Source organism: Pundamilia nyererei, unplaced genomic scaffold (genome assembly GCF_000239375.1).
Source record: "Pundamilia nyererei isolate P.nyererei 1_Seehausen unplaced genomic scaffold, PunNye1.0 scaffold00065, whole genome shotgun sequence".
Lineage (NCBI taxonomy): Eukaryota > Metazoa > Chordata > Actinopteri > Cichliformes > Cichlidae > Pundamilia > Pundamilia nyererei.
Window position 1 is genome coordinate 1257724 of NW_005187466.1, and position 14024 is coordinate 1271747.

At 39.7% G+C, this 14024-nt stretch overlaps 1 protein-coding gene across 1 annotated transcript in view; it reads left to right on the forward strand.

Moving 5' to 3' along the window:
- cnnm2b (cyclin and CBS domain divalent metal cation transport mediator 2b) overlaps positions 1-14011 on the forward strand; it is a 45106-nt gene extending 31095 nt beyond the window's left edge. Inside the window, exons 3-8 of the mRNA XM_005735764.1 lie at positions 2256-2393; positions 4951-5120; positions 7356-7449; positions 9212-9274; positions 11995-12173; positions 13556-14011. Coding sequence (XP_005735821.1) covers positions 2256-2393; positions 4951-5120; positions 7356-7449; positions 9212-9274; positions 11995-12173; positions 13556-13837 — 926 coding nt within the window. The 3' untranslated portion in view covers positions 13838-14011. The remainder of the gene's footprint in view (positions 1-2255; positions 2394-4950; positions 5121-7355; positions 7450-9211; positions 9275-11994; positions 12174-13555) is intronic.
- The last annotated feature ends 13 nt before the right edge of the window (positions 14012-14024 follow it).

Sequence of the window (14024 nt, forward strand, 5' to 3'; positions counted from 1 at the left end):
GAAGCTGGTCAGAGTTGATGGGAAGATGGATGGAGCCAAATACAGGGCAATCTTGGAAGAAAACCTCTTGGAGTCTGCAAAAGACTTGAGACTGGGGCGGAGGTTCACCTTCCAGCAGGACAACGACCCTAAACATAAAGCCAGGGCAACAATGGAATGGTTTAAAAGAAAACATATCCATGTGTTAGAATGGCCCAGTCAAAGTCCAGATCTAAATACAATCGAGAATCTGTGGCAAGAAGAAGGGGCAAAGATTTCAGTCTCTAGATGTGCAAAGCTGGTAGAGACAAACCCTAAAACACTGGCAGCTGTAATTGCAGCAAAAGGTGGTTCTACAAAGTATTGACTCAGGGGGCTGAATAATTACACACACCCCACTTTTCAGTTATTTATTTGTAAAAAATGTTTGGAATCATGTATGATTTTCGTTCCACTTCTCACGTGTACACCACTTTGTTTTGGTCTTTCACGTGGAATTCCAATAAAATTGATTCATGTTTGTGGCTGTAATGTGACAAAATGTGGAAAAGTTCAAGGGGGCTGAATACTTTTGTAAGCCACTGTATTAAGTAATCCAAAGTATTCAGAATACGTTACTGTCATTGTGTAATGTAACGGAATACGTTACAAAATACATTTTAAAAGTAACCTTCCCAACACCATCTATCTATCTGATCTCCTGCTGAATTTGTAAGTTTATTTAATTTAAAAAGAAATGAAAAGTCTAATTTCTATTGCAGTTTAAATATTATTGGAGTGAAATAAGATTACCAGGCAAACTATGACTCTGTTTCTTGTAGTTAGTCACCAGGTTTACACACATCTCATGAAGGATTTTTGGGCCACACCTCTTTATAGAAACTCTAAATCCTATTGGCTGCCCTTTGGCAATTTGAAGCTTCAGCTCCCTTTCACGGATTTTCTATAGACTGAGGTCTAAAAGCTGGCAAGTCCATTCCATGACTTTAATGTGCTTCTTGAACCACTCCTTTGTTGTCCTGGTGGTATGTTGTGGGTTGTCATGCTATCAATGACCTCAGTGTTCTGGCTAAGGGAAAGTGGTTCTCCTCCAATATTTTATGATACATGGCCCATTCCATTGGCCCCTCAATTAGTCCAAGTCATCCTGTACCCTTAGAAAAACAGCTCCAAAGCATAATCTTTCCATGTCCTTGCTTGACTTGGGGGATGGTGTTCTTTGGTTCATTCTCAGCATTACTCTTCCTCCAAATATGGTGGGTTGAGTTGATACCAAAGAGCTTGAACTTTGTTTCATTTGACCACACCAATTTCTTCCAAACCTTCTCCGAATCATTCAGATATTCCCTGTAAAACTAAAGACAGATGTCTACATGTGCCATCTTGAGGATTTGGGTGGGTGGGAGGTGCTGTTCTTGGTGACTGTCCTTGGTGACTTCCCAACTGCCCTTTTAGGTTGATCCACCACCTTTCTCATTTCTCATTCTTCCATTTCTGAATAATTACAGCAGTAGTTGTCATTTTCTCACCAAGCTACTTGCTGGTCTTGCAGCCCGTTCCAGCTTTGTGCAGGTCTGTGGTCTTGTCCCCGATGTCCTTTGACAATTCTTTGGTTTTCCTCATATTGGTGGAGAGGTTGGAATGGAAAATGATTCTGTGGACAGGTTTGATGTATATGCATAACAAGTTGCCCACATGGCAACTCATGATCTGTGTGGCTATATGGCACACAGATCAAATACTTAATCAATGCCATGCAAATCAATTTCTAAATCGATTTATAATTTTTTTGAAATGTGCTTTGTTCTGGATTTTTGGTTGATATTCTGTTTTTCTCTATTAAAATGAGACTGCAATAAAAAGTAGAGTGTTCGTTTCTTTGGAAGTGAGCAAGCCTACAAATTCATCAGGGTATCAAATAATTATAGGAGTCAAAATACATTCATAATCATGGACAACCATAATTAATATTTTACCTTCGACTTTGTAAAAAATGATGGTATCTGTGTACATGGAGTACGTGCCAGTACTTCTGTAATGCCGGGAATGTGGTAACAATGTAGCCCTCCTATAACTCTGCTGTAGTTCTCAGAAAGTCAGCACTGCTACTTTTATGGAAAACAGTAATCAGTGCAGGGTAACTCAAGTTTAGTCACCTTTTGACCCGAAATGACTAGCTCAGCGTCAGAGGAGTGTCGTGGACTGATCTTTTCCTGTTTCAGCCAACCTGTTGCAGGTTGACTCTTACACCTGACTTTTCATTTTTCCCTCCTCAGCTGACAACAAGACAAAGAAGAAAATCACACATCGGGAAAGAAAGCAGGATTTCTCGGCCTTCAAGCCTACCGACAATGAAATGAAGGTTAAAATATCACCTCAGCTTCTGCTGGCTACCCTGCGTTTCCTAGCAACAGGCAAGTGGGCTGCGTTGCTGCTTGACTTCCCCCAGTGTGCCCTCAGCCCCTCACTGTGGGGAAAGTGTGTGTGTGAGTGTGTTTGTGTGCCCATACGGGCTTTGAGTTTTGGGCAAGTGGGTGTAGAGAGGAGGAGGTGTGAGTATTTGTGTAGCATGAGTAGCCGTTGTGTGCGTCTATGTGTGAGGGAATGAATTGCGTGGGGACTCACAACAAGTGTGCTGGTATGTATGTGTAAAGAGGTGGAAGGCCTCTCTATAAGCCCGACACAGGATGTCTGCAGAATGGACACAGGTCCAAAAAAATGCAGGCGTTTATTTGCTTGCGTGTCATGCACAGAAGGTTACATGTTGAGATCTTTGCTCACAGCTTTAAAAACCACCACCCTGTTTGCTTACACTCGTTCCTCAGTGACATCACGTCCAGGATTTTTGGCCTATAATCGCAGTTCTCACACAAGTCGACATACTTGGTTACTTACTAGCGTAAAATGTGAAATATTTCACCCGCTTTCCCTCGGGAAATGGATTTCAGAGCAGGCAGCAAGTACTACTACACCAGCAGCAGCGGTTCACTATGCCTCATTGCAGTTGGATTTGCTTTAGAACTTTGACCTGGCAGCTAAGCGTTGATTAAGTTCCTCTAAAGGCTATTAGGGAGTTTAGTTCCTGGTGGTGGAGCCAGCAGCCAGCTGACACATATCACCGCTGATGAGTTGAAGGAGCTGATTGGCCCAATAGGTGGTTGAAGAGGACCAGACACAATGAGGGGGAAGGGGGGTGTCTCTATTAACATTTATTGAAATTTTTGGCTTATTTTTGGTTTATACAGTTTCTGCAGCAGCACAATGTTGCTAATATTTTGTATTTTTGTTATCATGTAAAAACCAAACCATCAAAATGTTAACTTTTTTGTTAGGGTGTGGTTCTTACAGTAATTTAATGAATTGATTTGAGGGGGAAATGCTTACTTCAGCAATATTCTGTCTTCCTATTAACTTTAATGAAATTTGGCATGGTCATTCATCTGGAGCTTGGTAACCGACAAATAAGCGGCACTGATCGCATGCCCGTGATTCATCTTTCGCCTTAGCGAGTAATTTGTCAGCCACTGCTATTTGTACTATTTGTTTTACTGCAGCAGATGATTTTTCTAGCTATAGCTCTTATTTATACTTTATTTAATTATCATATGATCACTTTGCCACTTTCGCAAGAACCAATCTTTCATCCAGTGTTTAAGAACATGTTTCACCTAGTTAATGTTTTTTAAACTTTTGTGTAAACCAGAGATAAGATAAGCTACAATTATCCAATATCTGTTTAACATGCGAGACCCATGGTGACAAATATTTCCCATTTTATCCTGGCTGAGCAGATAGTTGTATGCTAGTTCACTGAGTTTAGTTTCCCTTATGTAATCCTTCTCTTTATGACTATGATACAGAGTGGGTCCGATCTTCCCTGCTATCCATGGACAATATATGCATTAATTTTGACTTTGAGAACATATGGAATGTAAGCTCCAGAATTTAAGTGATTATCCCTAATAGATTGCACAAGTGATCTATTTCTATATCCCCTGTTTTGATGTTGGAAAAATAAGTTTATTGTCTACATATATCATTACCCTAAGATAAATATATTTATTGCCATGCCATCAAAATTAATAATCTGTGAGCCATTTTCTATTAAATAATCCACTAGGTCAGTGATAAATAATGCAAACAACAATTATACAATTGATTCATTTAAAATCCTACAAAGACTTGAAAATACACGTGATTTTATTTTTTTAATCTTAAAATTTCCTCTAATATGAGATTTTAATCTCTGAAATTCCTTACTGCGACAAGTAAAGGAACAAAGCCTTGTAAAGGAATCTTTCCAGAAATATCCCAGAACCTACATAACTTTGCATTTGATATATTTACGTTAGGTTTATGTGGATAACTCAAAAACGATACCTCTGTCATTATTAAAATCCAGTTTTACAGTTTCATCTTTCACTTTTCCTCTTTTTTAAACCGAGAATTTCTACTAAGTCGGTTTCTGCCGCTTTTGTTGATGTCATTTTCAATATAATCTTTGTCTAAAATCAGTTTCAAACAATATGTTAGAAATAAAATATTAAGAATACAAATATACGTTTGCCGGGTCTTTGGTTTAAAAAAAATAGGCCAGCTTATATACATGCCTTTCTTTGGATAAATGTAAGTAAAACTGCCACATTTAAACACATCAAACCTTTGTCTGCACAGGTAACAGCACCATGTGGCCCCCTTGGAAAACGAATTGCCCATCCCCAAACTAGTATGTGCTCAGTGGCAAACAAAATTTTCAAACCATCAGGTGACATCACGGTGGCGTTTTTCTTGTAAATAGTCCATGAACAGTAATACTTTTTTAGGACTAATTTCTTTTATGTTTTGGGATTTTCATGGCAATAAGGGAGATATATAAGAATAATTCTATTACATTGATATAATTATTTAACTTTTCATAAGAAATGAAATGTTTTGTCTTACCACAGTCTTTTTCTCTCCTTGTCTCTTCAGAGGTTGAGCCATTTGCACCGATGCAGATGTCAGAAAAGATTCTGCTGCGCTTGTTGAAGCATCCAAATGTGATCCAGGAGCTAAAATACGATGATAAGAACAAGCGGGCACCAGAGCACTACCTCTTCCACAGGAACAAACCTGTGGATTATTTCATCCTCATCCTGCAGGTGTGTGGACACAACGAGTTTCAAGGTGGAAGGATACATCAGTAGTCTTAGATTTTTGATTTTTACTTTTTAAAACAACAACAAAAACCCCCCACTACATAACCAGTTTGGGAAAATGTAAATATTGATATGTATTTTAGGTTTAACATTAAAAAAAATAACGCAAGTATTCTAACTCTGCTCATGCAGGATAAGTTCGTTTTACCTGCATCATTTAGTTCCATTATTTCCTTCTGCCGTCACTACAGATGAATAAACAGTATATACTATGTGATCAGTTTAAAAATGCTGCTTGTAGCACTGCAAGCATTCGTTTTCCTCTGGCCTACAGTTTTTCACGGTGTAGTCATCGATCTAACAGAGTTGTACTGCCCGAGTTTGTTCCCACAGAAGCCATGCATCCCTAAGGTATGCGCGGTATGACTGTACTGTAGGGCAGTTTAAACTAAAACAAGCAATAATACTATAGATAAGAAGCTAATTAGTTATAATAATGTCTGACCTAAGAGATACAGCATTTTAAAAGACCAGTGCCACATACCATAGCATTTATAGCATGAGCAAATTTATTGTGCCAGTCCCTAGACGGGTCTTTAAAGTAGTACCATAAAATGAAACATAAACCAGATGATCCATGACTAATCCAAAAATTGTTTCAGTTTGAGTTTAAAGTTGTTATCCTGTTTGAGTTCTTTGTGGTAAGCGTGAGAATGTGTGACATCACTATGTCCCAGATGAGTCTAACCCTGATGAAATTCAGTGAAATCAAACCATGAAATATTTACCTTCTTGAGAAAATTTCAGTCGTGTGGTTTCTTAGCCAGACATTAATTGCACAGTCATACAGTATGACCAATACGAGTCCTGCTTATAACCAATAAAATACTTAATTATTTACTTATTTAGTTAATTACTTCTCAAATGTATTCAGTATATGGTTCATTAATCTTGGAGAATAATTTATTTGACAAATAACTTCCAACATTTAAAAAAATTAGACACAGTTGTCCTGATAAATTGTTTTGTTTATCTACAAGAAATAGAAACAAGAGCGTTCAGTATCATCTATGAGCCTAAATAATGCAATAAGCAATAAAGAAATAAAGGTTTGGGGTAAACACACTTTACAGGTGTTTTGGATAACGTGTCACAGTCAGGCTGAATTTGTCAAGTTCATCAGTACCCATGTTCATCTGGACAAGGAGTTAGAGAACTCTTCTTGTTCTTCTTGTGCCTGCTTTACTATTACTGTGGAACCAATCGCACATAGTTTTGGACAATGCATACGTCATCTAAGCATCTTATGTGCATAAACACATCAAAGCTGAAAACAAGCAGGCCAAAAACGGAACCCTGTGGGATTCCTGCATTATCCTCAAATGAAGTTTTCTGATTGTTACACAGTGTTCACATTTAAATGTTATTATTTGAACTGTCATAGAGTGTGACAGGAAATGTCTTAGAAAGTCAAAGTTAAGCATCATTCAGAAAAAAAACTTTAAATAGGAACCAAACTGAACTTAAAACCTTTTAAAATCCAAGCTATGACACCAGCCTTAATGAAAATCTTTCACCCTGCAAATCTTGGAAACACATTTGCGTAATAATTATATATGATAATATATAATAGTTAGTGTATTCAATAGTGTATAGATCAAGGACTTCTGCACTTCATGTAGCTTTAGTCTCAGGTCTGAAAGCAGCCCTGAATTTCTGCACTGTTTCTTATATGCCGCTGGAGCCAGCACTATTGTCTTGTTCAGGGAGGGTATTGGGACTTCTCTGTACACCTTAAAGGGAAGTCCCAAATAACTGTTCCTAAAGTGAGTTCAAAGTCTATATTGCAAAGGTTTGCAGACTTTGTATATTTCCCCTATCAGGTCACTAAGTCGACATGTATATTAGCCTTGGATTAAATAAGGTTCTGCTTGAGCAAGTGTGGGGTCATTGCCCTTGAGACCCAGCTTAGAAGCAGATTGGGAGCTATTAAACAGAGTGAGGATTTTCTACAAGTAGTAAAAAGGAAAGGAAACAAGGGAAGCAGGGTGGATTTATTATAATCTCACAGACAGGATAAATAAAGTAAAAAATAAAGCATAAAGTTAAAGGAAATATCGTAAAACCAGCACAAATAAGTAATCTTTTGTTTAACTAAGCTGATAAGTTGATATGTAATGTGTTGAGCACTTACATACTTTTAAGATAATTCATGATTCTTTTCCTTGGCTGTCACAGGGGAAGGTGGAGGTGGAAGCAGGAAAAGAGGGGATGAAGTTTGAAGCGGGACCATTCTCCTTCTATGGGATAATGGCTCTGACAGCCTCACCAGGTAAGATTTCTTGATCTAGGTCTTAAATTTTTATACCCATGAAAGTGAATCCTAACTTCTAGGGAATCTCACTCGTCAGCCTCCTTTGAGAGGGTCTGGACAGAAGAATCCGCCTGTTAGTTTTACCTCACAATCAGGAGCAAAACTGCAGTTTTCGTTTCACTCATTGTGGAATACTTGGAGGTGGGTGGGACTTTGCCAAACCGGTCTACATGTGTTCTGTGAACTAGTGGAAGTTTGGTTTGCATCAATGGCGCTGATGTCAAGCTCACTTTAGGTGGGTGTTTGACTAAAGTGTTGTTTGTCACTGATTCTGGTTCACAGGTATGGGCAGAGTAAAGCAGGAGATGAGGATCTTGTACTGATCTGCTGCGGGGAAGAGAGAGCTGAGCTTAAAATTGAAGATGTTGAGTCACCAGTTGATTTAGGTTCCTAGCCTGACTGAAACAGTGAGGTTACAGCTACAAATGGCAGAAATGAGCTTCCTGCAAAGGGTGTCTGATTTGGGAGGGGCTTAGAGTAGATGTGAGGTGATTCAGGCTCTGACAGGATGCCTCCTTGGTACCTCCTAGGTTAGGTGTTTTGGGCATATCCTACCAGGAGGCCCGTCCAAGATAGACTCAGGACACACTTGAGAGGTTATATCTCTCAGACTTGGAAATATCTTGGGATGGGGAGGTCTGGGCATCTGTGCCTAGACTGCTGCAAATAAAGGGATTGCTTTCTACTCTAGCTGAGCACTTGAAGTGCTTTTTGCTATTAGTCTCAATAACACACTTTGTTTTTAGACCTAAGCACTTTATCTAACATTGAAAGTGCACACACACTCCAATAGTTGCATTGTTCAGTATCCAAAGACTTCCGCATGTAGCTAGGGATCGAACCACTGAACTTCTGACTGGTAGATGACCTGCTCAAGCGAGCCATCCACCCCATAGCCAGAAAACTGGCAGAAGATGGATGGATGGAAAGAAAACCCTGTGACAGAAAAATGATATTATTAGTAAGTAAAATGTTAAAATGCAGCTGGACGAGTAGCTCTTCTCTCTGGGTTTGTGATATAGACCATTTACAGTGTGATCCACTGTAGCTTGTTTCCAGTAAAATATGTTATAGACTGCTCATATGAAGAATTAGAGGTTTTACTACTTCTTTATGCTTTATAGGTACTGGAGGTCTTATAAGACTTGCAGCGCACTATGATTTACTCATAAAATTGTCATTTTTCACCTTGTTCTCATGCAACATAATTTTAAAAATTACGTATGGATAAAGTACTCATCATGTTACATGAGAAAAATGTGAAATGGGCCACTTTTGTGAGTAAATAATAATATAATAATAATAACTCATAAGTCCTAATATGACAACATAATAAATCAAGAGAGGTCATGAAAATGCATCATCTAGTGATCCACTCATTCTTCTCTGTTCATTCATAAACTACAGCACTGTCCTCGGCTATTAGACTGATTCATTTGGGTGGTGTGATTTGAGAGACACCTACTGGTGAAACAGTAGAATAACTCTCCTGTGGTGGATGTGTGCACTCTAAGAAATAAAATCAAATGCTTCATGGTTTGTGCCAGTTTTCATCTTAAGCTGATCAGTAGAGGAACAACAAGTTAACACTTCTTTTCTTTAATCAGATGTTATCATATGTAATTGATTAAATTACCCATTTTCTCGACTTTAACAATCTGGTCTTTCTGTCTTCTCGCTTCTTTTGTCTCTCTCTTGTTTCATCCCTCTCTCCCCCAAGTGCCTCTGTCACTGTCTCGTACATTTGCAGTCAGTAGGGCTGAGTCATTAGCAGGATCTCCAGGTACAGTGGATTTTCAGTATCACCTCTCACTCTATAACCTTTAGTGAATAGTGATGAAATTTCATTATTTGAAAGAGAATGTTTTGTTGATATTAAATAGACGCATGAAGTTGTAGAGTCACAGTTTCACCTACCTGCATGCTTTACCTAAATATACCTGAGTGTGTTTAGCCTTTCGGTTTTCATAGTCTGCTTGAGAACTGACTTGTTTTGTGTGACTTTCAAAGAAAGTGTTCACTGTCTGTTTGTCCCTGAATGCAACATACACTGTAAACTTGTGTGTGTGACACTAAAAGAGAAAGAGGCAGAGTGGAAAACGGATCCAGACTGAGGCTTAACATCCTCGTCTCCTGAGCCATTAGTCAAGTCGCTGAATGGTGTTGGAGACTAGAGGCCCCAGAGTGGAACCCGGCTCCGCCCCGCTCGCCCCTAACCTTTAACCCCCTGACTACATAAACAAGACCTACAGCTACAGCCCCCTGCTGGACACCACTGAGCACACATACAAAGACATGCACATATGCATATGTTCACATTTACAGGCCCATGAACAAAACCCACAATACTACACACATAGAAGGGCTGCTTTGAAAGTGAATTAAAAGTGAACGCACCCATAGGAAATGCTGTGGAATAAATGCACTTTCATTGTGTCTGTAGTAGAGGCCTACAGTGCTCACGTTGGTGCAGTGGCATTTGAGTGTGTGTGTGTTTATAAATCTAGTATGTGTGTTTTCTTGACACAGCACACTGACGTTTTTTTGTGTCGACCTGGCCCCTAAAAAGTAGAGTACTAATCCACAAGAGTCCACATGCCAGGTCTTTGGCCTACTGTGCTCCCTCTACACACCCCCACACACACACTGTTTTTGCCTCTCACTTCCTCACTCATACACATTCATACACACATATTCCAACGTGGGATTACATACATTCCAGTCAGCGTAGTAGCATTAGTGTTGGCCAAGCTGTTTCCACTTTGTTGTGTGTGATTTTCACAAGGCTTCTTTAAGAAGTGGAAAACATAATCTGGCTTTAATTAAAAATAACCAAGAAAAGAAAAGAACAAGTCTTCTATGTGGTAGCACATAGAAGAACGCAGCATCACTGGAGACTGCTATATGAAACTAGAAGACTTACACATAAATTAGATTTCCATACATCACAGCTTTGTACCTAAGACTCAAGCTGGAAAAAAGTCACAGATACAAAGGATCTTAAGTAGTGCTGTACAACTTAAATTTTAAGCATCTTAATGTCCTCAAAACAATTGAGACAAAACTTCTAATTATGTAAAGTTTCTAACTTAAATTTTTTATGTTGTCATTATTACACAGGCCCAAAGAGATCATCTAACAGACAATGAAAAAGCAATATTTAGTGTCATATGAACTTTAAGGAACAGTAATATTAGATCAGACTAGCAGAAATGTAAAATAGAGCCCAACTGATACAGGAGTTTGAAAACTGACTGAAAACCAATTCCGGTGTTCTTTTCTGTCAGACACTCGAAAAATAAACAGATTTTCTTTAAATTTGTTATGTGAATTTATGAGTACTTAATAGCTAATATGACAACACAGTTGAAAAGTAATCTTGTTTTATTGTCCGAACAAGTCGTGGATTACTCGTGTATGCTCTGCCCGACTGTGCAGAGCATACACGATTCAGATGAACTGAATCAACCTTTAGGGATTAGGGCCCTTTAAAGTACTTTTGCAGTGCCATGCATTACTTTTGCATTCCAGTATGCTTTAAATTTCTACCAGGGAAGCTGCAAAGGGCCCTCTGATAGACAAACTACACAATGTCCACACTGGAAAAAACATTTAAAGACTTCCTCTCCTGTCTCTACTTTTTTTCATTTTCATTTATTAGCCGTTATAATCATCAGTACTGATATGTCAGTAAATAGCTAATAATGTCGATATTTTGGCCCCATGGATAAATCAGTTGGACGAGTGACAACCTTTAATCCCCAAAAACACGCTGTGCCAAAAATTGATCCACCCCAAGGATCAGGTCCCCCAACACAAACAGAGTAATGTAGTGTACGCTGTTATGTGCCGGGAGGATTGGCATGATTTATACATCGGGGAAGCCAAACAACCTCTGGCGAAGCGGATGGCACAACACAGAAGAGCCACCTCGTCACTCGTCAGGCCAGGACTCTGCAGTCTATTTACACCTACAGGCCAGTGGACACTCTTTCAATGATGAGGATGTACACATCCTGGACAGGGAGGAACGCTGGCCTGAGTGCGGAGTCAAGGAGGCCATTTACGTGAAAAGGGAAAGACCATCTCTGAATCGAGGAGGGGCCTAAGGGTACATCTGTCGCCATCTTACAATGCTGTGATTGCAGCCATTCCCCAACTCTCTGTGAATGGTACTCATGGCCTTTGATAAGTGGTTGTTGATCAATGGTCATGACAATTTGCATAATTAAGATGAAGGAACTGACCTCCCAGCCCATTGTTCCTTCAGTGGTGCTAGTTTCAGTTATTGTGCAAACGTGCTGTTTATAAGGTTGGGGAAACCTGCAGTCAGCTGAGACTGAAGAAGTCAGTCGGATGAGTGACGAAACGTTTCTCCCTCTGAAAACGCTACGTCCAGATGAACTGAATCAACCTTTAGGGATTAGGGCCCTTTAAAGTACTTTTGCAGTGCCATGCATTACTTTTGCATTCCAGTATGCTTTAAATTTCTTTCTCCTACAGAGAATAAATCTCCTCCACGGCCATTTGGACTGAATCACTCCGATTCTCTGAACAGGAGTGACCGTATAGATGCCATCACCCCGACTCTGGGCAACAGCAACAACCAGCTCAACTCCTTCCTGCATATATATGTGCCTGATTATTCTGTCAGAGCACGCTCAGACCTGCAGTATATAAAGGTGAGTAAACACAGGGGATCAGAAATTAGCCTGCAATGAGGATTATATGCACATTGTAGGTGATGTAGTGATGTCACATCCATTTTCTTTTTCCCACTGAGTTCTCAACATTCAACATGAGCAGTTAGAGAATGAAACCAAAGCTTTGGCAGTGCGCTCGCAGCTTTCAGCCATCCATCTGTGCCAATTAGGAACTCGCTCTGATAGCATCTTCCCCTCTCACTCGAAATAAATGAACACTGCTAGCAGCAACTATCACAACCATATCAGCCACAAATAAAACTTGCTTTTTGTCAGTGTCAAATGTACGGCTGTAATTTGGATCTCAGAAATCACATTTGCACAAGTCATTTCAATATTCTCCTCCCCAAATTTTCTGCTCTGAAATAAAAACACCTAGAAATACATTAAATATCTGAGGATGGCTGCTTTATGAAAAATAACTTGTAAAGTCTTACCTGTCTAAAAGTGAAAAAAATATATCATGTTGCTGCTGATGACACATATTTGACATACATGACATATTTTTGTCCTTTTATATTAATATTTCTATTTATACCCATATCTATATATTTATCTTAACATTTATCTATCAATATCTCTGTACACTGTCTATGCACGCATACACTCTCAGTCAGGCAGTGAGACACTTCATTTTATACGAGTGCTTGACATTTGTTGTATATTTGCTCAATTTCCCTCTGGGATTAATAAAGTCGCTCTGATTCTGTTTCTTCTAAGTAACGAATAAAGTCACTGCTGTTGTGCCAGATGTGTAAATGTGGCAAATCTCTTGCTTTGGAAATGTTCATTGATGAATTCTGCTGCTTCATGAGGCTGTTTTTGTTTATTCTGCTTATCAGCCGCGAGGCACAAATAGAGCTCTGACGTAACTGATGTACTACTTTCTGCGATGTTTTATTACTTCCTTTTAGGGTCCCGGGTACCAAATCAATAGAAAAGATCAAAAAGCAATTACCTAACTGATATAAATTGACAGTAAGATAATTACTTCATGACAATTTAAAACATTTAGATTTGATGAATCATGGATAGCTCCAGAGTGTAGCGGTTTACACATTACACACAAAAGGTTGCTGGTTTGATTCCAGCTATAGAAACAAATGAAGATGAGTCATTTTCTGGCTTGTAGTAATATTCTTGTCCTCTCACTGGACGCTAAGCAGATAATGAAAGGCTATCATTGTAAATTAATCATTACATTTTTTACAGAATATTTGAAAAGCAATATTACTTGTAGCCTTTTCCACATCCTTATTTAGTGTCAAATCCTTGTTTACCGAGCTACCAGCTCTGTGCCACGAATAACGGCACAGCAACCTCTTGTTGTGACACTTGACCCGACCTTCACTGTTTTGTAGGTGACGCGACAACAGTACCAGAACGCTGTGATGGCGTCGCGGATGGACAAGACTCCGCAGTCGACAGACAGTGAGTTCACTAAGATCGAACTCACGCTAACAGAGCTCCACGATGGAGTGGAGAACCCAGCTGTGGTCACCGCCACGGCTACCACCACTATCACCACCCCTGCTGTGGCCTTTGCCGTGGCCAACGAAACGTCCCACCTGCTCAACCAGCAGCAGAACTGTGTGGGTCTTAGCAGGAGCAACCACTCCTCCCACAATGAGGGACCCATCTAGCCCCGCCGAGCCCGGTGGAGACCCAGACCCTCCACCCTGTCTTGTGGAAACACACACACACACACACACAGTGATGTAGATGAAGATGAGGGAACGTGGGGAAGCGGAGGCAGGTGGAGTGAGGGTTCTGCTCCAATCAGTAGCCCCCAGTCAGTCAGGCAGTGAGACCCTTTCATGAAGGGGCTAT